General features: G+C 46.0%; 1 protein-coding gene across 2 annotated transcripts in view; it reads right to left on the minus strand.

Annotated features, from left to right (window-relative positions):
* Positions 1–12,068: 12,068 nt before the first annotated feature.
* Positions 12,069–25,206, minus strand: part of LOC134966954 (phospholipase A2 inhibitor NAI-like) — a 197,694-nt gene continuing 184,556 nt past the window's right edge. For both annotated transcript variants that reach the window (XM_063943967.1, XM_063943968.1), the window contains exons 2-5: positions 18,353–18,469; positions 16,544–16,690; positions 15,438–15,578; positions 12,069–12,306 (exon numbers count right to left, since the gene is read on the minus strand). In XM_063943967.1, the coding sequence (XP_063800037.1) occupies positions 12,125–12,306; positions 15,438–15,578; positions 16,544–16,690; positions 18,353–18,469 (587 nt within the window). In that variant the 3' untranslated portion in view covers positions 12,069–12,124. The remainder of the gene's footprint in view (positions 12,307–15,437; positions 15,579–16,543; positions 16,691–18,352; positions 18,470–25,206) is intronic.

Genomic DNA, 25,206 nt, shown 5'->3' on the forward strand with positions numbered 1-25,206 from the left:
GTTTGCCACTAAAAAGGCAGACTGCTGGTTCCAGCCAGTTCCACTTTTTGAATAAAGTTTTTATTATTTAAGAAGGTCCCTGTGAGGGAATCTACATTCCTTGATAAAGAATCCTGCTGGATTCAAATTGCCCTGGAACGCACAGGCAAACTGATGGGAGGTAGTGTATTGGGCATTATGGTGTGGTGCATAATGTATTAAGGGCATTACAGCTACTAGCATAATGTGTAATGGGCATTATGCTGTGGTGCATAATGTGTAAGGGGCATTATAGTGTGTGGAATAATGTGTAAGGGGCATTACGGTGTGTTGCATATTGTGTAAGGGGCATTACAGTGTGGCATATAGGCCCTCATTCCGAGTTGATCGCTCGCAAGGCGATTTTAGCAGAGTTGCACACGCTAAGCCACCGCCTACTGGGAGTGTATCTTAGCGTCTTAAAATTGCGACCGATGTATTCGCAATATTGCGACTACAAACTACTTAGCAGTTTCAGAGTAGCTTCAGACTTACTCGGCATCTGCGATCAGTTCAGTGCTTGTCGTTCCTGGTTTGACGTCATAAACACACCCAGCGTTCGCCCAGACACTCCCCCGTTTCTCCGGCCACTCCTTCGTTTTTTCCGGAAACGGTAGCGTTTTTATCCACACGCCCATAAAACGCCGTGTTTCCGCCCAGTAACACCCATTTCCTGTCAATCACACTACGATCGCCGGAGCGATGAATAAGCCGTGAGTAAAAATCCTATCTTCATAGCAAAATTACTTAGCGCAGTCGCAGTGCGAACATTGCGCATGCGTACTAAGCAGAAAAACGCTGCGATGCGAAGAAATTTACCGAGCGATCAACTCGGAATGAGGGCCATAGTGTAAAAGGCATTGTGGTGTGTGGTATAATGTTTAAAGGGCATTAAGGTGTGGTGCATAATGTGTAAGGGGCATTATAATGTGTGACATAATGTGTAAGGGGCATTACGGTGTGATGCATATTGTGTAAGGGGCATTACAGTTTGTGGCATATTGTGTAAATGGCATTATGGTGTGTGGTATACTGTAATGTGTAATGGGCATTGTGGTGTGTGGTGAATAATGTGTAAAGAGTATTACTATAAAGAGGAAAAATGACAAAAATGTAAGTACTGTAGCTTGAATTTAGGATTTTTTTTCTCCTGTGGTGGCCAATGTCTTGGGGTACAGGGTACAAAACTGGGGTGTATGAAGGTCTTTTCCTGAAAGGTCACGCCCTTTGCAGTGAGGCCTTGCCCCCTTTTTGGCACACATACCTTAGGCAAGCATAGATGTTTCTTGATATACTACATTTGTTTAAATATCCAGGTGGGGGCAAATTTTTACTGTTCACACTGGGAGCCATATTGTCTAGAAATGGTCCTGATAGCACGACATGTAAATAGGCTTCAAGGCTCAATCAAAAATGGTACCGGAGATGTCTGCAGCAGATATTCATTAGACACTGTCCTCAGTCTTTCTCTTCATTAATTATTCTGGATTCTAATAGTGCCTGAGAACTAGTGGGTTTTAAATTAAATAAATGTTGGTTTTGTTCCTAAGTAGTGGTGTCTCCAGATGTAGGGCTGCAGCGGTGGATTTTACCTATTGGCTGCAGGACTCCGGGCAAATTCCGCTACCCCGATCAGTGTCAGTAAGCCATATGCAGTCCATGACTGCACGGGCTCCACCGTGACTGGCAGTGACTTCCTATTGGAAGTCCTCCCTGTCAGTCACAGACACTACACGCAGTCCCATTGGGAGATGTTGTGTGTTTGTGTGTGTGTGTGTGTAAGTGAAAGAGGTGTGTGTGTTTTAAGTGACAAAGGCATGTGTGTGTGTGCAAGGAAAAGAGGCATGCGTGTGTAAGTAACACAGGGGTGTGTGTATCTATACTATTGTGAAAGGCACCTGAGTATGCTGCTACTGTTCACCATGCGTACCAGATATCTACATATGGCGTGTGTATGTATATATATATATATATATATATATATATATATATATAACAAGAAGGATATAGCAGGCACTCACTGTTATAGCAGCCACCGGGGTGCCATCCCATAAATGTATACAAAATGCAGTCCACTGGTGTGGAATAACCAGATAATTCCCCCAAGCAGGGACCAGGCGGCACTCCACGGATTTTTGAAAAAAGCAGCTTATTTATTTAAAGTGCAAATAGTGCATCATGGTGAGCATAATACCGACGTTTCAACGCCCACAGGCGTTTTTTTCAAGGTGCTCAGACTAGTTTTGTGTTTGTTTCACTAGTCTGAATACGCCCATAACAGAAAATGACAATTTAGGTTGAAGTTAGGTGTGCATGTCCCAGTAAGAAGGAGCAGTACTGTTCAGGATTGGGAATTTATTAAAGCCCTTTTGGTGATACTTATTGAAGCCGAGGTGGACTGTAGGGTTCCATTATACCTGATGAGATTAGGGAATATAACATCACCTAACTTCAACCTAAATTGTCATTTTCTGTTATGATGAAATCTATTTAGATACCATATTAATTGAAAACATACTTGTGATTGGATGTAACATTGAGAACCCTAACCAGTCATAACCAGTGGTAATCCAATCTATTATAAGAACTGATTGTTAACCCCTGATGAAGTCCTAACGGACGAAACGCGTTGGGTTTCGCGATTTCGGATTCATAAAGCCTTCACCACAAATATCTGGTTGGAGATATATCTCTTCAAAATTCTGATTGTGATCACCTGATTGTAAATTCCTCACACCAACTGAAACATGTGTTTATATAAGATTGTTATATCATTTTACTGAATTTTTAGTAATTTGTACCAAAGACGAATGTTTAAGTTGTAAATGTCGTCTGTTTGTGTATGAATAAAAACTTTTAAACATAGTTATTCTAAAGGCGTATTGGCTCCCACTAGAACCGTTTTCCTTTTCATATCTACTCTTTATACCTCATCTGACAGAAGGTATTTCTCAGTGGTTTGAGACTAGTGGTATAAAGCAGAAAAAAGGTTACTTTTTGTTTAAAAAAAAAAAATATATATATATATATATATATATATATATATATATATATATCCAACATACGGTAGCACTCACATCTTCATAATAAGCAAATGCTGGGGTGTCCACTCAAATACCAAGGTATTCAAATTTGTAGATAAGAATTCAGAGGGGGCACTCTCCAGGCTTTTTAATATACACAACTGTTCATTTATTTGTAGTATACTTTACATCACAGGTTCTCAAACTCGGTCCTCAGGACCCCACACGGTGCATGTTTTACAGGTCTCCTCACAGAATCACAAGTGAAATAATTAGCTTCACCTGTGGACCTTTTAAAATGTGTCAGTGACTAATTAATACTAGAGATGAGCGGGTTCGGTTTCTCTGAATCCGAACCCGCCCGAACTTCATGTTTTTTTTCACGGGTCCGAGCGACTCGGATCTTCCCGCCTTGCTCGGTTAACCCGAGCGCGCCCGAACGTCATCATGACGCTGTCGGATTCTCGCGAGGCTCGGATTCTATCGCGAGACTCGGATTCTATATAAGGAGCCGCGCGTCGCCGCCATTTTCACACGTGCATTGAGATTGATAGGGAGAGGACGTGGCTGGCGTCCTCTCCATTTAGATTATAAGAGAGAGAGATTTACTGGAGCTTAGGACTAGGAGGAGTACTGTAGAAGTGTAGAGAGTGCAGAGAGTTTACTAGTGAGTGACCACCAGACAGTGCAGTTTATTTAATATATCCGTTCTCTGCCTGAAAAAAGCGATACACACAGTGACTCAGTCACATACCATATCTGTGTGCACTGCTCAGGCTCAGCTCAGTGTGCTGCATCATCTATATATATTATATATCTGTCTGACTGCTCAGCTCACACAGCTTATAATTGTGGGGGAGACTGGGGAGCACTGCAGTGCCAGTTATAGGTTATAGCAGGAGCCAGGAGTACATAATATTATATAGTGAGTGACCACCAGACAGTGCAGTTTATTTAATATATCCGTTCTCTGCCTGAAAAAAGCGATACACACAGTGACTCAGTCACATACCATATCTGTGTGCACTGCTCAGGCTCAGCCCAGTGTGCTGCATCATCTATATATATTATATATCTGTCTGACTGCTCAGCTCACACAGCTTATAATTGTGGGGGAGACTGGGGAGCACTGCAGTGCCAGTTATAGGTTATAGCAGGAGCCAGGAGTACATAATATTATATTAAAATTAAACAGTGCACACTTTTGCTGCAGGAGTGCCACTGCCAGTGTGACTGACCAGTGACCTGACCACACTGACCACCAGTATAGTTAGTAGTATACTTATATTGTGATTGCCTGAAAAAGTTAAACCCTCGTCGTGTGACTTCACTTGTGTGTTGTTTTTTTTTTTATTCTATAAAAATAAAACTCATTCTGCTGACAGACAGTGTCCAGCAGGTCCGTCATTATATAATATATAATATATACCTGTCCGGCTGCAGTAGTGATATATATATATTTTTTATATCATTTATCATCCAGTCGCAGCAGACACAGTACGGTAGTTCACGGCTGTGGCTACCTCTGTGTCTGCACTCGGCAGGCAGTCCGTCCATAATTGTATACCACCTAACCGTGTTTTTTTTTTCTTCTTTATACATACATACATACTACTACGACATCTCTTTATCAACCAGTCTATATTAGCAGCAGACACAGTACAGTACGGTAGTTCACGGCTGTGGCTACCTCTGTGTCTGCACTCGGCAGGCAGTCCGTCCATAATTGTATACCACCTAACCGTGGTTTTTTTTTCTTTCTTCTTTATACATACATAGTTACATAGACATCTCTTTATCAATCAGTCTATATTAGCAGCAGACACAGTACAGTACGGTAGTTCACGGCTGTGGCTACCTCTGTGTCTGCACTCGGCAGGCAGTCCGTCCATAATTGTATACCACCTAACCGTGGTTTTTTTTTCTTTCTTCTTTATACATACATAGTTACATAGACATCTCTTTATCAACCAGTCTATATTAGCAGCAGACACAGTACAGTACGGTAGTTCACGGCTGTGGCTACCTCTGTGTCTGCACTCGGCAGGCAGTCCGTCCATAATTGTATACCACCTAACCGTGGTTTTTTTTTCTTTCTTCTTTATACATACATAGTTACTACGACATCTCTTTATCAACCAGTCTATATTAGCAGCAGACACAGTACAGTACGGTAGTTCACGGCTGTGGCTACCTCTGTGTCTGCACTCGGCAGGCAGTCCGTCCATAATTGTATACCACCTAACCGTGGTTTTTTTTTCTTTCTTCTTTATACATACATAGTTACATAGACATCTCTTTATCAACCAGTCTATATTAGCAGCAGACACAGTACAGTACGGTAGTTCACGGCTGTGGCTACCTCTGTGTCTGCACTCGGCAGGCAGTCCGTCCATAATTGTATACCACCTAACCGTGGTTTTTTTTTCTTTCTTCTTTATACATACATAGTTACATAGACATCTCTTTATCAACCAGTCTATATTAGCAGCAGACACAGTACAGTACGGTAGTTCACGGCTGTGGCTACCTCTGTGTCTGCACTCGGCAGGCAGTCCATAATTGTATACTAGTATCCATCTCCATTGTTTACCTGAGGTGCCTTTTAGTTGTGCCTATTAAAATATGGAGAACAAAAATGTTGAGGTTCCAAAATTAGGGAAAGATCAAGATCCACTTCCACCTCGTGCTGAAGCTGCTGCCACTAGTCATGGCCGAGACGATGAAATGCCAGCAACGTCGTCTGCCAAGGCCGATGCCCAATGTCATAGTACAGAGCATGTCAAATCCAAAACACCAAATATCAGTAAAAAAAGGACTCCAAAACCTAAAATAAAATTGTCGGAGGAGAAGCGTAAACTTGCCAATATGCCATTTACCACACGGAGTGGCAAGGAACGGCTGAGGCCCTGGCCTATGTTCATGGCTAGTGGTTCAGCTTCACATGAGGATGGAAGCACTCAGCCTCTCGCTAGAAAACTGAAAAGACTCAAGCTGGCAAAAGCACCGCAAAGAACTGTGCGTTCTTCGAAATCCCAAATCCACAAGGAGAGTCCAATTGTGTCGGTTGCGATGCCTGACCTTCCCAACACTGGACGTGAAGAGCATGCGCCTTCCACCATTTGCACGCCCCCTGCAAGTGCTGGAAGGAGCACCCGCAGTCCAGTTCCTGATAGTCAGATTGAAGATGAAGATGTTGAAGTACACCAGGATGAGGAGGATATGGGTGTTGCTGGCGCTGGGGAGGAAATTGACCAGGAGGATTCTGATGGTGAGGTGGTTTGTTTAAGTCAGGCACCCGGGGAGACACCTGTTGTCCGTGGGAGGAATATGGCCGTTGACATGCCTGGTGAAAATACCAAAAAAATCAGCTCTTCAGTGTGGAGGTATTTCAACAGAAAAGCGGACAACAGGTGTCAAGCCGTGTGTTGCCTTTGTCAAGCTGTAATAAGTAGGGGTAAGGACGTTAACCACCTCGGAACATCCTCCCTTATACGTCACCTGCAGCGCATTCATAATAAGTCAGTGACAAGTTCAAAAACTTTGGGCGACAGCGGAAGCAGTCCACTGACCAGTAAATCCCTTCCTCTTGTAACCAAGCTCACGCAAACCACCCCACCAACTCCCTCAGTGTCAATTTCCTCCTTCCCCAGGAATGCCAATAGTCCTGCAGGCCATGTCACTGGCAATTCTGACGAGTCCTCTCCTGCCTGGGATTCCTCCAATGCATCCTTGCGTGTAACGCCTACTGCTGCTGGCGCTGCTGTTGTTGCTGCTGGGAGTCGATGGTCATCCCAGAGGGGAAGTCGTAAGCCCACTTGTACTACTTCCAGTAAGCAATTGACTGTCCAACAGTCCTTTGCGAGGAAGATGAAATATCACAGCAGTCATCCTGCTGCAAAGCGGATAACTGAGGCCTTGACAACTATGTTGGTGTTAGACGTGCGTCCGGTATCCGCCGTTAGTTCACAGGGAACTAGACAATTTATTGAGGCAGTGTGCCCCCGTTACCAAATACCATCTAGGTTCCACTTCTGTAGGCAGGCGATACCGAGAATGTACACGGACGTCAGAAAAAGACTCACCAGTGTCCTAAAAAATGCAGTTGTACCCAATGTCCACTTAACCACGGACATGTGGACAAGTGGAGCAGGGCAGGGTCAGGACTATATGACTGTGACAGCCCACTGGGTAGATGTATGGACTCCCGCCGCAAGAACAGCAGCGGCGGCACCAGTAGCAGCATCTCGCAAACGCCAACTCTTTCCTAGGCAGGCTACGCTTTGTATCACCGCTTTCCAGAATACGCACACAGCTGAAAACCTCTTACGGCAACTGAGGAAGATCATCGCGGAATGGCTTACCCCAATTGGACTCTCCTGTGGATTTGTGGCATCGGACAACGCCAGCAATATTGTGTGTGCATTAAATATGGGCAAATTCCAGCACGTCCCATGTTTTGCACATACCTTGAATTTGGTGGTGCAGAATTTTTTAAAAAACGACAGGAGCATGCAAGAGATGCTGTCGGTGGCCAGAAGAATTGCGGGACACTTTCGGCGTACAGGCACCACGTACAGAAGACTGGAGCACCACCAAAAACTACTGAACCTGCCCTGCCATCATCTGAAGCAAGAAGTGGTAACGAGGTGGAATTCAACCCTCTATATGCTTCAGAGGTTGGAGGAGCAGCAAAAGGCCATTCAAGCCTATACAATTGAGCACGATATAGTAGGTGGAATGCACCTGTCTCAAGCGCAGTGGAGAATGATTTCAACGTTGTGCAAGGTTCTGATGCCCTTTGAACTTGCCACACGTGAAGGCAGTTCAGACACTGCCAGCCTGAGTCAGGTCATTCCCCTCATCAGGCTTTTGCAGAAGAAGCTGGAGACATTGAAGGAGGAGCTAACACGGAGCGATTCCGCTAGGCATGTGGGACTTGTGGATGGAGCCCTTAATTCGCTTAACAAGGATTCACGGGTGGTCAATCTGTTGAAATCAGAGCACTACATTTTGGCCACCGTGCTCGATCCTAGATTTAAAGCCTACCTTGGATCTCTCTTTCCGGCAGACACAAGTCTGCTGGGGTTGAAAGACCTGCTGGTGACAAAATTGTCAAGTCAAGCGGAACGCGACCTGTCAACATCTCCTCCTTCACATTCTCCCGCAACTGGGGGTGCGAGGAAAAGGCTCAGAATTCCGAGCCCACCCGCTGGCGGTGATGCAGGGCAGTCTGGAGCGACTGCTGATGCTGACATCTGGTCCGGACTGAAGGACCTGACAACGATTACGGACATGTCGTCTACTGTCACTGCATATGATTCTCTCAACATTGATAGAATGGTGGAGGATTATATGAGTGACCGCATCCAAGTAGGCACGTCACACAGTCCGTACTTATACTGGCAGGAAAAAGAGGCAATTTGGAGGCCCTTGCACAAACTGGCTTTATTCTACCTAAGTTGCCCTCCCACAAGTGTGTACTCCGAAAGAGTGTTTAGTGCCGCCGCTCACCTTGTCAGCAATCGGCGTACGAGGTTACATCCAGAAAATGTGGAGAAGATGATGTTCATTAAAATGAATTATAATCAATTCCTCCGCGGAGACATTGACCAGCAGCAATTGCCTCCACAAAGTACACAGGGAGCTGAGATGGTGGATTCCAGTGGGGACGAATTGATAATCTGTGAGGAGGGGGATGTACACGGTGATATATCGGAGGGTGATGATGAGGTGGACATCTTGCCTCTGTAGAGCCAGTTTGTGCAAGGAGAGATTAATTGCTTCTTTTTTGGGGGGGGTCCAAACCAACCCGTCATATCAGTCACAGTCGTGTGGCAGACCCTGTCACTGAAATGATGGGTTGGTTAAAGTGTGCATGTCCTGTTTTGTTTATACAACATAAGGGTGGGTGGGAGGGCCCAAGGACAATTCCATCTTGCACCTCTTTTTTCTTTTCTTTTTCTTTGCATCATGTGCTGATTGGGGAGGGTTTTTTGGAAGGGACATCCTGCGTGACACTGCAGTGCCACTCCTAAATGGGCCCGGTGTTTGTGTCGGCCACTAGGGTCGCTAATCTTACTCACACAGTCAGCTACCTCATTGCGCCTCTTTTTTTCTTTGCGTCATGTGCTGTTTGGGGAGGGTTTTTTGGAAGGGACATCCTGCGTGACACTGCAGTGCCACTCCTAGATGGGCCCGGTGTTTGTGTCGGCCACTAGGGTCGCTAATCTTACTCACACAGCTACCTCATTGCGCCTCTTTTTTTCTTTGCGTCATGTGCTGTTTGGGGAGGGTTTTTTGGAAGGGCCATCCTGCGTGACACTGCAGTGCCACTCCTAGATGGGCCCGGTGTTTGTGTCGGCCACTAGGGTCGCTAATCTTACTCACACAGCTACCTCATTGCGCCTCTTTTTTTCTTTGCGTCATGTGCTGTTTGGGGAGGGTTTTTTGGAAGGGACATCCTGCGTGACACTGCAGTGCCACTCCTAGATGGGCCCGGTGTTTGTGTCGGCCACTAGGGTCGCTTATCTTACTCACACAGCGACCTCGGTGCAAATTTTAGGACTAAAAATAATATTGTGAGGTGTGAGGTATTCAGAATAGACTGAAAATGAGTGGAAATTATGGTTATTGAGGTTAATAATACTATGGGATCAAAATGACCCCCAAATTCTATGATTTAAGCTGTTTTTTAGGGTTTTTTGAAAAAAACACCCGAATCCAAAACACACCCGAATCCGACAAAAAAAATTCGGTGAGGTTTTGCCAAAACGCGTTCGAACCCAAAACACTGCCGCGGAACCGAACCCAAAACCAAAACACAAAACCCGAAAAATTTCAGGCGCTCATCTCTAATTAATACACCTGTGCACCTGCTGGGTTACCTGCAAAACATGCACCGTGTGGGGTCCTGAGGATCAAGTTTGAGAACCCCTGCTTTACATGATCAGCATAATGGCAAGATTGTCCTCAAGCGCTTTCGGCCCAGCATGGGCCTTCCTCAGGAGGCACTGCACATCAATAACAACTTCCAACAAAGTAGAGCAGAAATCCAGACATCCAGCAGTAACGCTGGTCCTGCCTGACTAGCTCTAAATACCCTCAAAACTTGAAAAAGGCGCCAATAGTACTATGATGTCATCACCAAGGGACAGACTGTTTTTCTTACTTAATTACCACATATTGAAAAAACATACAATATTCCAGTAGTCACCAACAGAAGGCACAAGTACCTAGAATCCTATTAGTCAAATGTGAAGCACTGGGGCCGTAGCTAAAACGATATACCACAATTTAATTAAGCTGGTTCAACGTCCCCCGTTTAACCGGTGGCTCAGCATTTTTTTGGAGGCCACACACACTACTGAGCCTCATTTTGACTTGTTTTAAGGACATTACATCAAAATTGGATCAGCCTGTAGTGTGTTTTTCCACTTTAATTTTGAGGGTGACTCCAAATCCAGACCTCCATGGGTTAATAAATTTGATTTCCATTGATAATTTTTGTGTGATTTTGTTGACAGCACATTCAACTATGTAAAGAACAAAGTATTTAATAATAATATTTCATTCATTTAGATCTAGGATGTTATTTTAGTGTTCCCTTTATTTTTTTGAGCAGTGTATATATATACACATACATACATACATACATACATACATACATACATACATACATACACTGTATATATATATTATTCCAGTTAAACATGTGAAGTTTTCCAATATTTTTAGGATTATTAATTATTTTGCTTGTTTTTGGGAACAACTGTTCCCGAGAGCTTGCATAAACAAATTTGACACATTAAAAGCATATACTGTACTGCAGAGCTGGCCCTAGGCATAGACAAACTAGGCAAATGCCTAAGGTATTTGGTATGCAAGGGGCACAAGCAGCTTCTGCTGATTAAAATGATATGCAGCATGCCTATATTCTGTGTGTAGCATTTCATATGCAGATACTGTACAACCACAGTGGCATACATAATATAGGCATGCCGCATTCATTTTAATCAGCAGAAGCCACATAGCAATACAAATAATACACATTTTCATCAAAAAAAGACGCCTGACGTTAGCAGCGCTGCCAGCTGACTCACGCCAGGCATCACCTGCTGCATGGCGCATTGAGGTTAGATGTATGAGGACACATCTGTATTTAAGCAGAGGCAGAGGTCACAGTGTTAGCGGCCGTGTGAGTGCTGTGTGTGTGTGTGTGTGTGTGCGGGTGGGTTTGTTGTGCAGTAGTGTGCGGCAAATGTGTAAGGGGCACTATGTGTGTCATTATGTGTTTGAGGACATTAATAATGTGCCACATATGTGTAAGGGACTCTACTGTGTGGCGTAATGTATAGAAAGGGCACTATTGTGTGGTCTATTGTGAATAAAGAGCAATATGGTGTGGTGTAATGTGAATAAGGAGCAATTTAGTGTGACGTAAAGTGTATATAATGGCCACTACTGTGAGGAGTAACGTATATAAGGTAAAGTGGTACTACTATGTGATGTAACGTGAATTAGGGACACTATCGCATGATAAAATGTGAATAAAGTTGCAGTAGTGTGTGGTGTAATTTGAATTGGGGTTACTATTGTTTGGCCATGCCCCACACCGCTCTTTGGGCTGTGTGCCGAATGTGCACTGTTCCTATTTAAAGTATAGGGGGTAGGAACACCAAAATAAGGACTGCTATGGGCGAGGGGTGATGGTGATGGGGAAAGGGGTGGAGGGTCAGAGGCGGAACTAGCGTGGTGCTAGGGGACACCAGACAAATCTTGCCTAGGGCATCATATTGGTTAGGGTCAGCTCTGCTGTACTGTTTATTATATTTTTTTAAAGTTATCTCTTCATTGATATTAGTTCCAGGATTAATAATTATGTGTGGATAATTACATTATAACGGTAATTCAACCAGTATTTCTTTTTTTACAGTAGTGCAATTTCATTAAAATTATCAATCCCATTGACATTGAAAAAAATAATGAGAAAAGACAATATATGAAACTTTTTATTTTAAAATGCTTAGAATGTTTAGAGACAGAACATGAAGCTGGACGTGGAATGGCTGCCCTTATCTATTTCAAAAATACACAATTTTAGATACTGCAAGAGCAAGAATAGAGGTAAAAATGATACTGCTGCGCAGACCAAAACTTCCGCTGCTACATGTCACTTTCACGTCACCTGCCGAGGACTGGGAACTGAGTGAACACATATTTTTAGTGGCACAACCCCGAATAGCAGTCGATAGTTTTGAGGGAGCTGTGAAGAACAAATATTAATTTTAGTGAAGAATTCTTGTAACTTCTTTAGTACCTGTAGATAAAAATGTGTGAGAGAACATTGAGATAACATTTGCCTTTCAAGTGACCCAGGTAAAGTTTGCAGTCGACCTAAAACATCAGAATATAGCTCAGTGGCTAAAACAATGTGATACAGTAACTATGGCCCTCATTCCGAGTTGATCGCTCGCTAGCTACTTTTAGCAGCGGTGCAAACGCATAGTCGCCGCCCACGGGGGAGTGTATTTTTACTTTGCAGGAGTGCGAACGCCTGTGCAGCCGAGCGGCTTCAAACACATTTTGTGCAAAACAAGACCAGCCCTGTAGTTACTTATTATGTGCGATGATTGCTGCGACGAATGACACGGTAATGGCGTCAGATACCCCCCCCCCAGCAAACGTCCGGCCACGCCTGCATTTTTCCAAACACTCCCAGAAAACGGTCAGTTGACACCCACAAATGCCCACTTCTTGTCAATCTCCTTGCATCTGCCAGTGCGACTGAAAGCGTCGCTAGAACCTGTGCAGAACAATGACGCTCTTTGTACCCGTATGCGGTGCATACGCATACGCAGATTAAATGGTTTTTTTAATGATCGCTGCTCAACGAACAACGGCAGCTAGCGATCAACTCGGAATGACTCCCTATATTAGATGTTGTCCCCAGGGCTACAGTACCTGGGTCTCTTCAGTGTCCAACCCCCTCTTTTTCTCCCCCCCTTACTCCATCTCTCTCTCACACCTCATCTTTCTTTTTCCCTTATCAGCACCTGATTTTATTATATAGATTACCCTTAGCATTATCTTTTTCTTTTCATCTTTGTATGTTTTTCTGGTTCCCTACGGTGTATTTTTTTTTTTCTTTCTGTATGTGCCCTGTGCATCTTTCTCCTTTCTTTGGTACTGTTATTATTTTTTTAGTTGTGGATAATGTTGTGTCGGCATATTTTATTTAGTGCCACTGTGATACTTATGAATAAACCGTTGATATTTGACATGATTAACCTGTCTAAAGATCTCTTGCTGGGTTGCCTTCAACCTAACGACGCTGGTGACGGGCTACTGACTGATGTGTATACATGCCAGCTATCTGCACATACACATTGTGCTTCAAGCCAAGGGAGACTCAATCTACACCTAGCATAAGTGGTACAGTCATAATGGATGTCATAACTTCTTCTAACATCAAAAATGAGGAGTAAAAGGGGTTTTGACTCATTCTTCAATGGTACGCTAATGGGGGAATCAACTAACCACGTTGGAGCAATCCAATTAGCAGTGATTGCCCTGCACATAAATCCTCAATGAACCTTGACCCTCCGTAAACATTACAGACTGTTCCCAGAAATCTGGGTTATCCTCAGTGTGGGAAACTGTGTTCCATGAACTGGCTTGAGGGGGAGAAATCCCAGGGAGAGTTGCACAAAGAGTCGGGAGACGTGAGCTGTGGTCAGGGGCTGGCTGGCAAATTTCAGCCAGGGTTGAAAACACAAGCATGTAGCCAGGGCCGGACTGGGACTAAAAATAGGCCCGCGCGCTCCGGAAAAGGGGCGTGGCCACCCAAAGGGGGTGTGGTCTTCAGTGTAATTTACCACACCATACACCCCTTATACGCATTATGCACCACAATAGTAGGACCCCCTTATACTATCTAGTACTGCTGCCCCTTTCACATTATACCACACAGTATGAGACAAAATTCACATTACAGCACCCGGTATGAGCCGAAATTTACATTATATGCCCCCGATAGTGCAGTGCCAGGTATACAAATGCCCCCACAGTGCCAGGTATACAAATGTCCCCACAGTGCCAGGTAAACAATTGCCCCCACAGTGCCAGGTAAACAATTGCCCCCACAGTGCCAGGTACACAATTGCCCCCACAGTGCCAGGTACACAAATGCCCCCACAGTGCCAGATCCACAAATGCCCCCCACAGTGCCAGGTATACAAATGCCACACAGTGCCAGGTATACAAATGCCCCACAGTGCCAGCCAATTGCCCCCACAGTGCCAGGTATACAATTGCCCCACAGTGCCAGCCAATTGCCCCCACAGTGCCAGGTATACAATTGCCCCACAGTGCCAGCCAATTGCCCCCACAGTGCCAGGTATACAATTGCCCCACAGTGCCAGCCAATTGCCCCCACAGTGCCAGGTATACAATTGCCCCACAGTGCCAGCCAATTGCCCCCACAGTGCCAGGTATACAATTGCCCCCACAGCAGCCAGTGCGGCAGCTGCTTACCGCTGCTGCACTGCTGCTGTTGCTGCTGCTCCTCCTCCTCCGGGTTGTGAGGGACGGGGGTGAAAACGCCGGGCGCCCGCCAGCACGGCTGTGTCTGGCGCGGCAGCGTATAGCGTTCAAACCAGCCGCCGGTTCGTGAGCCAATCAGAGCTCGCGGATCGGCGGCTTCTGATTGGCTGCCGGTCCGCGAGCTCTGATTGGCTCACGAACCGGCGGCTGCTTTGAAGTCCGCTATACGCGCCGCGCCAGACACAGCAGTGCTGGCGGGCGCCCGGCGTTCTCACCCCCGTCCCTCACAGCTCTCCAAGCCTGACAGCTGAGACGCGCTGCCGCCGGACTGAGCGGCAGCGCGTCTCAGTGACCGCTGGACCGGCCCACGTGGCCATCGGCCCTGCATGTAGCCAATGTACTGAGGGGATGTAATGAGATATGAATGCGTATGAAAGTTATTTTTGCCGTTCTGGAATTTGATTGGTTGGAGACTAGAGGAGAGTGTTATTGTGCGTGGGAGGGCATACACAGAGTAAGTGCAGCCTGAAGGAAATCCTGCAATCATGAATGGGAGAGAGTAATGCGTGCGGATGTGAGACGCAGATCTTGTACAGAGAGGAGAGGTCGATATTGGGAGTTATTTTGAGATAAGCAAAGCAATGTATGTTGGTGTAGTTTGGTTAATGGCCTTGTATTTAAGTATTTTACATTGAGGGCCTGATTCAGAGAAGTATGCAGAGAACAGAATAATAATCTCAGATAACAAGTGCTGTTCTGATTATGAATCTGGAATATTAATAACATATTTGGTATTAGTAGACATATGACGCTGTGTTTGGTAGAGAACAGAAATAAAAATATTATAATTACCATAAATATTAGAACGTTGGAGAAGACACATATCTTCACTTCCAGTGCATTGCACGGTGTCCCCAGTGTAACACCAGTCAGATGTAGCCGAAATGCAAGAACGACAGGTCAGTCCATTTGGCTGAGAGCTATCGCCGGGTACTGTGATACATGAAGATAAAACATCAATATGTATAACTTAAACCTGCGTCTAATATAATCTGCTTAAGTAAAATTTTTAGTGAATCTGATTTCTTGACATCCAAATTAAACTACACTGATAATTTAGTCCACACTCCATATGTATCGAACAGGAATCATTGCTGTAAATAATTATATATGCATCTTAACCACAGAAGAGTTCTACAACCATATAAAAGCATAAGGCGTCAGTTCGCGGAACCTTGTGACTCTACTGCTTTACAGTCAGGGCACATGGGGGGGGTCATTCCGAGTTGATCGCTAGCTGCCGTTGTTCGCTGCGTAGCGATCAGGCTAAAAAGCGGCACTTCTGTGCACTCGTATGGGATGCATTGCGCACGCGCGACGTACTTTCACAACGAACTATGCAGTTTCACACAAGGTCTAGCAACGCTTTTCAGTCGCACTGCTGGCCGCTGAGTGATTGACAGGAAAGGGGCGTTTCTGGGCGGTAACTGACCATTTTCAGGGAGTGTGCTAAAAAACGCAGGCGTGTCAGATACAAATGCAGGCGTGCCTGGGAAAACGCAGGCATGCCTGGCCAAACGCAGGGCATTTTCGTGACGTCAAAACAGGAAATAAATAGTCTAAAGTGATCGCAAGCTAGGAGTAGGTCTGGAGCTACTCAGAGACTGCTCGAAAATATTTTGGTGCCGTTCTGCGATCCTTTCGTTCGCACTTCTGCTAAGATACACTCCCAGAGGGCGGCGGCTTAGCGTTTGCACGGCTGCTGAAAGCAGCTAGCGAGCGATCAACTCGGAATGAGGGCCATGGTTACCTGTAATTCACTGTGAAACAGCTTTTAGGAGGTGATCTTGTTCAGTGGTGGGATGTATAAGGTTATGATACTTTGGCAAATAAAAACAAAAACAAACGTGCAAAAAAGAAGATCATTATAATTCTGGGATAGAAGAGAAAACACTTACATGCCGAAGGTGATGGAGTGCAGTTATCTGTATTACAACAGGTGATGCCTATCTTTGTCTTGATATCAGCGGTACTGATACTTCCAGATGTATCGCACTGATTTTGAGGTATACAAGACATGACAATGGCAGATGATGTGACCCCACCTGCAGAAAAAGAGTTTATTAACTGTCCAAGCCAAAGATACACACCTCTGTGGAACTGCAGGTTACTCAGAGTAACACGGTAGTCAGCCAGGTGTAATCTATGCAGCTAAATGGGTGTAACTATGCTGCCATGGGGCATTAGGGATGGTCATCGACCATCAATGATTACTTATCATCGATGGTTTAAGGCCGATGTCGAATGGTTTTGCAATCGATGGGAGAGAACAAGATGGTTTCCCTCCATCGATGGCTTAGCCTAAACGAATATGTTTTATTTGTTTTTTCTTTTACAAGATGCTGGGACACGGAGCATAGCTCCACCTTTGACACTCATTAAGCCCCATCATGGGCTGTGATTGGCCCGCGGATCATTCACAGAAATAATAGGGATGACCATCAATGAGTGAAACCATGGATGGTCTCCCATAGCATAGTTAGTGACCATCGATGGATACTCACAGTTTCACCATTGATTGCAACCATCAATGGCAAAGAGACCGATGGCCATTCCTATGGGGCATCTACACCTACTGTAGCACAAGTTTGTCTTGGGCGCTTTCAGGGAATTGCAGCCTGTTCCAGGGGCGGATTGGGAACTTAACGTTTCCCTGGAAAAATTAGTAAAAGTGGCTTCACATGTCCAGCACCAGAAGTGTAGCACAGAATATATTGTAACAGCAACCCCCTACCCCAGAGAGTGTGCAATGTGCAGCATCAAGGGGGATGTTAACAGTTACATCATATACCATTAGGATTAGAGAGATGATATAATTCTTTAGAAAAATATATTTTTGTTTGCTTATAACACCCACCATATGCCAATCACCATTCACTCCATCCTACATGTCAGCCAAGCACAAACACCATACAGCACACAAACTAGATCATCCCCAATCACAAAGCCTAAGTGGCAAAATAAATATATACAGATGCTGTATATACACTGCTGTGAGATGATGGATGGCAGAGGTGCTGCACTGTAGACCAGGGACATTTCTAGAGAGGCGGAGTCCCGTGTGCAGGCTTGTCGGGGGCCCCCTTCTATTTAGTCGGCGGCAGCGCTGTAGCTCTGGGCACTAGGCTCCCTAGTGTACCAGAGTCTACAGCACATGCGCAGATCTCCGGGAAAATGGCTAGGCGGACATTTTCCCAGTGATTTTCCTACTGCGCATGCGCAAAACACCGAGAAAATGGCGCCACACCATTTTCCCAGTGATTTCTGCGGAGCTGCTGCTTCGCCGCGGGACTCAAGAGGGTGAGTATTAAAAATAATGGATGCAAGGTGTGCGGGGTGGGTTCCCCTGGACCGCACACACTGCACCCATTTTAAGTACGCCAGTGCTGTAGACAATACAAAGAGATGGAATAACAGAATGAATTGGAACAATGCAGTGTGTGAGTGTAATGAGTGCCGGCGGCCTGTCTGTTATGTGGGGGGCAGGGCCACATGTCAACAAACAAAACAGGCCTCCCTCAACACATCGACCCACCTGGAATCCAGATACATCACTCCTATGAATTGCTATTTGCACGTAACATCTGCTAGACAACAGATCTAACAGCATGAAAGCACAGGTCACACTCAGCAGGTTCACTAACTTTTATTAACAGTGTTTGGAATTGCAACTTTTAAATGTAATTCACAGACTCCGCATAACATACTTGCTGTGGATACTGTTCGGGTACTGCCGCAAGTGTAATCCGCGGGGCACGTCACGGTTGTTCCGGTGCAGGAGGAAGAGCCGGTGGCCACACACTGGTTGCAACTGAGAGAAAAACCTGCAATTGGGAATAAAAATACAGCAGGTGAAGAAGCACAAAGTGAGCACACTGGGTGACAGCAAATGTCTTGTCCATACAGATAGGATGCAGTCACTTTGCCGGTGGTCGTGATAATGGCGGTCAGGATACCGACGCTGGAATCCCGACCGCTGAAAATGCAGACAGCCGGAAAGTCTGCTAACAGGGGCTATTCCCACTCATGGGTGTCCACGAGTGGGAATAGTGTGCCCGCAAGGGTACTATTTGCGCTTGCCGCGCTGCCGGCATACTGGCGGCTGGGATGCTGTTGACGGTATACTGATGGCTGCTGGTATATCATTCCCACCCTTATAGATTCTGTGCTAAAAGTGTAAACAGTAATACACTCTCATATATATATATATATATATATATATATATATATATATATATGTCAGAGTCGTCTCCAGGGGGTGTGGCCTAAGGAGCACACAGGAACATCATTGGGACTCCACCGGGAGCTGTGGCATGGCACAGTGAAGTAGTGTGTGTGTGTGTGTGTGTGTGTGTGTGTGTGTGTGTGTGCGTGTGTGTGTGTGTTGATGTCCGGGATACCATGGTGTATGATGCACAACCCTTACTCTACCATTGGTCTTGATGGTCATAAGTATGTCGTGACTCGTGAGTACCAGTGGCCCACAAATACTTGCTTGCTTGACCCAGGATACAGTGTGGTGGACTGGGTGCCAGAACATGCAGAAAAATTGGGCCCCTGGACATCTCATGATGAAACAAGAACATCATAATGGTTACATTGTAGGACAATTTCCATTCGCGCAATGGGGGTAATTCAGAGTTGACCGCAGCAGCAAATTTGTTAGCAGTTGGTCAAAACCATGGGGGTCATTCCGAGTTGTTCGCTCGTTATTTTTTTGTCGCAACGGAGCGATTAGTCGCTAACGCGCATGCGCAATGTCCGCAGTGCGACTGCGCCAAGTAAATTTGCTATGCAGTTAGTTATTTTACTCACGGCTTTTTCATCGTTCTGGTGATCGTAATGTGATTGACAGGAAGTGGGTGTTTCTGGGCGGAAACAGGCAGTTTTATGGGTGTGTGCGAAAAAACGCTACAGTTTCTGGGAAAAACGCGGGAGTGGCCGGAGAAACAGAGGAGTGTCTGGGCGAAAGCTGGGTGTGTTTGTGACGTCAAACCAGGAACGACAAGCACTGAACTGATCGCAGATGCCGAGTAAGTCAGAAACTGCTAAGAGGTGTGTAGTCGCAATTTTGAGAATCTTTCGTTCGCAATTTTGATAAGCTAAGATTCACTCCCAGTAGGCGGCGGCTTAGCGTGTGCAATGCTGCTAAAAGCAGCTTGCAAGCGAACAACTCGGAATGAGGGCCCATGTGCACTGCAGGTGGGGCAGATATAACATGTGCAGAGAGAGTTAGATTTGGGTGGGTTATACTGTTTCTGTGCAGGGTAAATACTGGCTGCTTTATTTTTACACTGCGACTTAGATTTCAGTTTGAACACACCCCACCCAAATCTAACTCTCTCTGCACATGTTATATCTGATCCCCCCTGCAGTGCACATGGGAGGTCATTCCGAGTCGTTCGCTCGGAAAATTTCTTCGCATCGCAGCGTTTTTCCGCTTAGTGCGCATGCGCAATGTCCGCACTGCGACTGCGCCAAGTAAATTTGCTATGAAGGTAGGATTTTTACTCACGGCTTTTTCTTCGCTCAGGCGATCGTAATGTGATTGACAGGAAATGGGTGTTACTGGGCGGAAACTGGGCGTTTTATGGGCGTGTGGGAAAAAACGCTACCGTTTCCGGAAAAAACGCAGGAGTGGCCGGAGAAACGGAGGAGTGTCTGGGAGAACGTTGGGTGTGTTTGTGACGTCAAACCAGGAACGACAAGCACTGAACTGATCGCAGATGCCGAGTAAGTCTGGAGCTACTCAGAAACTGCTAAGAGAGGTGTAATCGCAATATTGCGAATACATCGTTCGCAATTTTAAGATGCTAAGATTCACTCCCAGTAGGCGGCGGCTTAGCGTGAGCAACTCTGCTAAAATCGCCTTGCGAGCGATCAACTCGGAATGAGGGCCATGGTTTTGCCCAGTTGCTATCAAAAATCCTGCTGCGATCAGGTCTGAATTAGGCCCTAGGTAATGGTCTCTCACACAATAAAGCACGCAGTACTCGGACACTCTGTGTCTGAGGCGCCATCCCCTTCTCTCCAGAAACCCTTTCTGTCTCCACAGTATTGTCTTTTATACTCTAAACCAATCTCCCAAAAATCAGGCGCTGGTAAACCAAATTGTTAATCAGTTAGAAAAGTCCACTGTTACAGCTGCAGTCAGGGCAGTAACTAGGGCAGGTGCGCAGGGGCGCTCTAACAGAGGAAGGGGCCTGTGTGCTCCTCTGCGTGGGCACCCTCCTCTGCACGGCGTAGTAGTCTCTGGCATTGTGCCAGAGTCTACTACGCTTGCGCAGGTCTCCGGAAACATGGCGCACGCTATGTTCCGGAGACCAATTAAGATACTGCACATGCGCGGTGGCCATTTTGGATGCGATTTTTGCCGCTACTGCAGCACCTGATGCTGGACTCCGGAAAGGTGGCCTGTGTGCACCGCACACCTCGCATCCATTATAGATAAGCCAATGATAGTGTGGAAGGTGCGTGGCACACAGCGCACTTGCTCTGTGGGAGCAACCAACTGCATTCCCCTTTTTGTGTCTGTCTGTCCCTCTCCCTGTGTCCCACTCCCACCCACGGCATTTAGCTTGTCTCCACGCCAGATACCTGTGCTCGTGGGGGGATACAGTGTGAGGCAATGTTGCATGTCCAGATCACCCGTCTGGCAGACGGTGGGCTCTGTCGCTTGCCATTTTGTCGTTGGCTTCCCCTGCCTGCGGCATAGCAGTTTGGTCGGGGGGAGAGCAGTAAAACAGTGGTGGGGTTCCTGTGATGCCGACGTCTCTCCAGCTGTGTCAATGAAGGAGACTTCCGCCCGCCGTTGGGTGTGAGTGGATTGCGGTATGCCTACCGCGTCACACACACAGTAATAGTGCTCTGTCTTCTGGCTCCGTCCTCCAGCTAGAGATGGCCATCGACCATCGATGATTCCAAATCATAGATGGTTTACGGCCGCTGTCGAATAGTTTTGCCATCGATGGGAGAGAACCAGATGGTTTCTCTCCATCGATGGCTTAGCCTAAACGAATAGTTTTTTTGTTTTTTTGGGGGGCTTCATGGGTGCTCCACCCCAGCACCCATGAAGCCCCACCCCCAGTCTATGATTGGCCCACAGGTCATTCACGGACATAACAGGGATGGCCATCGATGAGTGAAACCATCGATGGTCTCCCATAGCATAGTTAGTGACCATCGATGGCCACTCACAGTTTTGCCATTGATGGTAACCATCGATGGTGAACACACCGATGGCCAGCCCTACCTCCTGCTCCAGTATGGCATGGGGCTGGCTCCCGCGCTGGGGAGAGCTGCAAGTGGTGGTGGTGGTGGGGGGGGTCCTTGTGAAGCCGGCTGTCTGCCCACCGCAGCTGCTGCTCTGTCCTCTGGCTCTGAGTCCTGGCCATCATAAGGCTGCAGAGGAGCTGGAGCCAGGGCATGTGTATATCAGGTATATTAGAAAGGGCATGGCAGGATGATGATGATGAGGAGGAAGAGGAATGAGCAGATTGGACTATACTGTTGGGCAATGTATATAAGGGGCTCTGTGGTCTGGTGTAACTTGTGTAAGGGACTACTGTCTGGTGTAAAGTGAATAATGTGCACTACTGTGCGTGTATTGTGAATTGGTACTATTATGTGGCCACGCCCCTTCCCCACAAAGCCACACACCTGTATTGGCTGTTACTTTATCTCCATCCAATTTATCTCCAACCAAAGCTTAGTAAATAGACACCTTAGTCACACACACAATGGGGGTGATTCCGAGTTGATCGTAGCCCTGCAAAATTTTGCAGGGCTACTATCATGACAATAGACAATGCGGGGGGACGCCCAGCACAGGGATATCCCGCCCCGCATGTCAGTGCCGCCCTCCCCCTTCCTTCCCCCGCAGAAGTGCAAAAGCATCGCACAGCGGCGATGCTTTTGCACTTTAGGAGTAGCTTCCGGCCAGCGCAGCTTTAGCGTGCTGGTCGGGAGCTACTAGTCGCTTTCCGGCCCGCAGCGGTGATGTCACGTAGCCGCCGCGGCCCGCCCCCACACGGTCCGGCCACGCCTGCATTGGCCGGACTGCGCCCACGATACTGCGGCCAAATGCCGCCGCCCCCCCTCCCCGCCCATCGACCGCCTCTGCCTGGGGTGATCATAGCGCAGCGACGACCTTCAGACATTTGGCATGCGCCGGCGCATGTGCAGTTCTGACCCGATCTCACCGTTGCAAGAAACTGCAGCATGCGATCGGGTCAGAATGACCCCCAATATACTGTACAAGTGTCGCATATCAAATGAATCAGCGCAGTCTCCTGATGCACCCTAGTCATATTGCGCTGTGATTAAGATGCATTTTGAGCAAACAAAGAAGCCTGAGGCTAGCAGAGTTGCACGGGACCTGATGGCCCACTCATGCCAGACATCCCCCACTGCGTTGCGTATTGAGGCTATATTTATGAGGAGGACACATCTGTATATATCTCCACTGACAAATCATGTGTGCTAGAAATGTATTAAAGTGACATACAGTATACAGTAGGTAAAATGTCAGTCTAAAGCAGCAATCCAGTATTATGATGAGAGTGAGACTAATTACCAGTAGATTCTGGCACTGCTTGTATACTGACATTCTTGTATTCATTAGATGGTTTGTCCTGTTTGCTGATCATCTGGAATCCAGATTATTGTGCAGTTCACTGACCAGAGAGTAAACAGTGAATAATGGGGCTGATTCAGGTGTGGCTGGTGAGTCACATGAGCAGTAAGGTGATCTGGAAAATTGTAGCAGCACCATCTACCCAGAGTCTGAGCCATAGCCGTTTCTATATTGGGTGCACATAAACTCTTGGGTTTAGGGGGGCCCCCACTGCACCCATATATTAATATTTACCTCTCCGGAGTCCAGCATCAGGCGCTGCAGCCTGGGGCAAAAATTGCTGTCAAAATGGTTATTTTGGTCTCCGGAACATGGTGGGCACCATGTTTCCAGAGACCTGAGCATGCGCAGTAGACTCTTGCATGATGCCGGAGTCTACTGCATCGTACAGAGGAGTGCGCCCACCCGGAGTCTGCGCAGTGGCCCCCTACTCTGTTAAAAAATGCCCCTGGTCTGAGCTGCCGAGTGCTCACACTCTACTGCGCTTCCAGCTAGGGAGCCCAGATGGAGAAGGCTGCACACGAACCCTGTCCTTTGTTAATATGCTGCTGCTCACCCTAATACTGGATTGTTACTATTAACTGACATTTTACCTACATGCCGCTTTAACACACCACTGCAGCCAGCACACCGTATTTCTCAGCTGAAATATATATATATATATATATATATATAGAACAAATTGGGGTGGTAATGGGCGCAAAAACCTTTTTAACAACCCGAGCCGTTCGGTTTTCTTTGCTGTTATATTGATAGTTTTTGTTTTCTAGTACACTCCCCTAGATTCCTTGTTAAGGGGTGGCAGCCCTTTCCTCCTGTGGTTTGCTGTTCAAGCACACCTTTTAAAATCTGAAAAACAAAGTATGAGAATAGGCGCCTCCTAGTGTAGTATTATGTAAAACGCGTTTCGTCCGTTGCCCACGGCCTGGACTTCCTGAGGAAGTCCAGGCCATGGGCAACGGACAAAACGCGTTGAGTGTTTTACTCGTATGGACGACCAATGACAGATAAGCTGTTTTTAATCTTTTACATTGTACGGGAAGTCCAGGCCGTGGGCAACGGACGAAACGCGTTGAGTGTTTTACTCGTATGGACGACCAATGACAGATAAGCTGTTTTTAATCTTTTACATTGTACGGGCAATTTTTTACCATTGGACTAGTTCTGAATAAATGTGTGTTTTTATTTAAAAAAAAAAACCGAATTACACCATTGGTCCTTTTCTGCTCTTATCACCCCTACATGAGGTAAAAACAAGGGAGAAATACCACCAGGATATCACAGATGACATCTAATTTCACTGCATATTGAAAGTGTGACATTTTTGCCATTAAGAAAGTTGGTTGGAATTCCACCATATACGGTACACCTTAAATTTATAGGGGTGATACCGAAGGTGTTGGGCACACTGTTTTACATAATACTACACTAGGAGGCGCCTATTCTCACCCCTTGTTTTTCATATATATATATATATATATATATATATATATATACAGGTTGAGTATCCCTTATCCAAAATGCTTGGGACCAGAGGTATTTTGGATATGGGATTTTTCCGTATTTTGGAATAATTGCATACCATTATGAGATATCATGGCGATGGGACCCAAGTTTAAACACAGAATGCATTTATGTTTCATATACACTTTATACACACAGCCTGAAGTCAATATCTTTTATAACTTTGTGCATTAAACAAAGTGTGTCTACATTCACACAATTCATTTATGTTTCATATACACCTTATCCACACATGCTGAAGGTCATTTAATACAATATGTTTATTACTTTGTGTATTAAACAAAGTTTGTGTACATTGGGCCATCAGAAAACAAAGGTTTCACTATCTCAGTCTCACTCAAAAAATTCCGTATTTCGGAATATTCCGTATTTCGGAATATTTGGATATGGGATACTCAACCT

The sequence above is a fragment of the Pseudophryne corroboree genome, chromosome 10 (genome assembly GCF_028390025.1).
Source record: "Pseudophryne corroboree isolate aPseCor3 chromosome 10, aPseCor3.hap2, whole genome shotgun sequence".
NCBI classification, from domain to species: Eukaryota; Metazoa; Chordata; class Amphibia; order Anura; family Myobatrachidae; genus Pseudophryne; species Pseudophryne corroboree.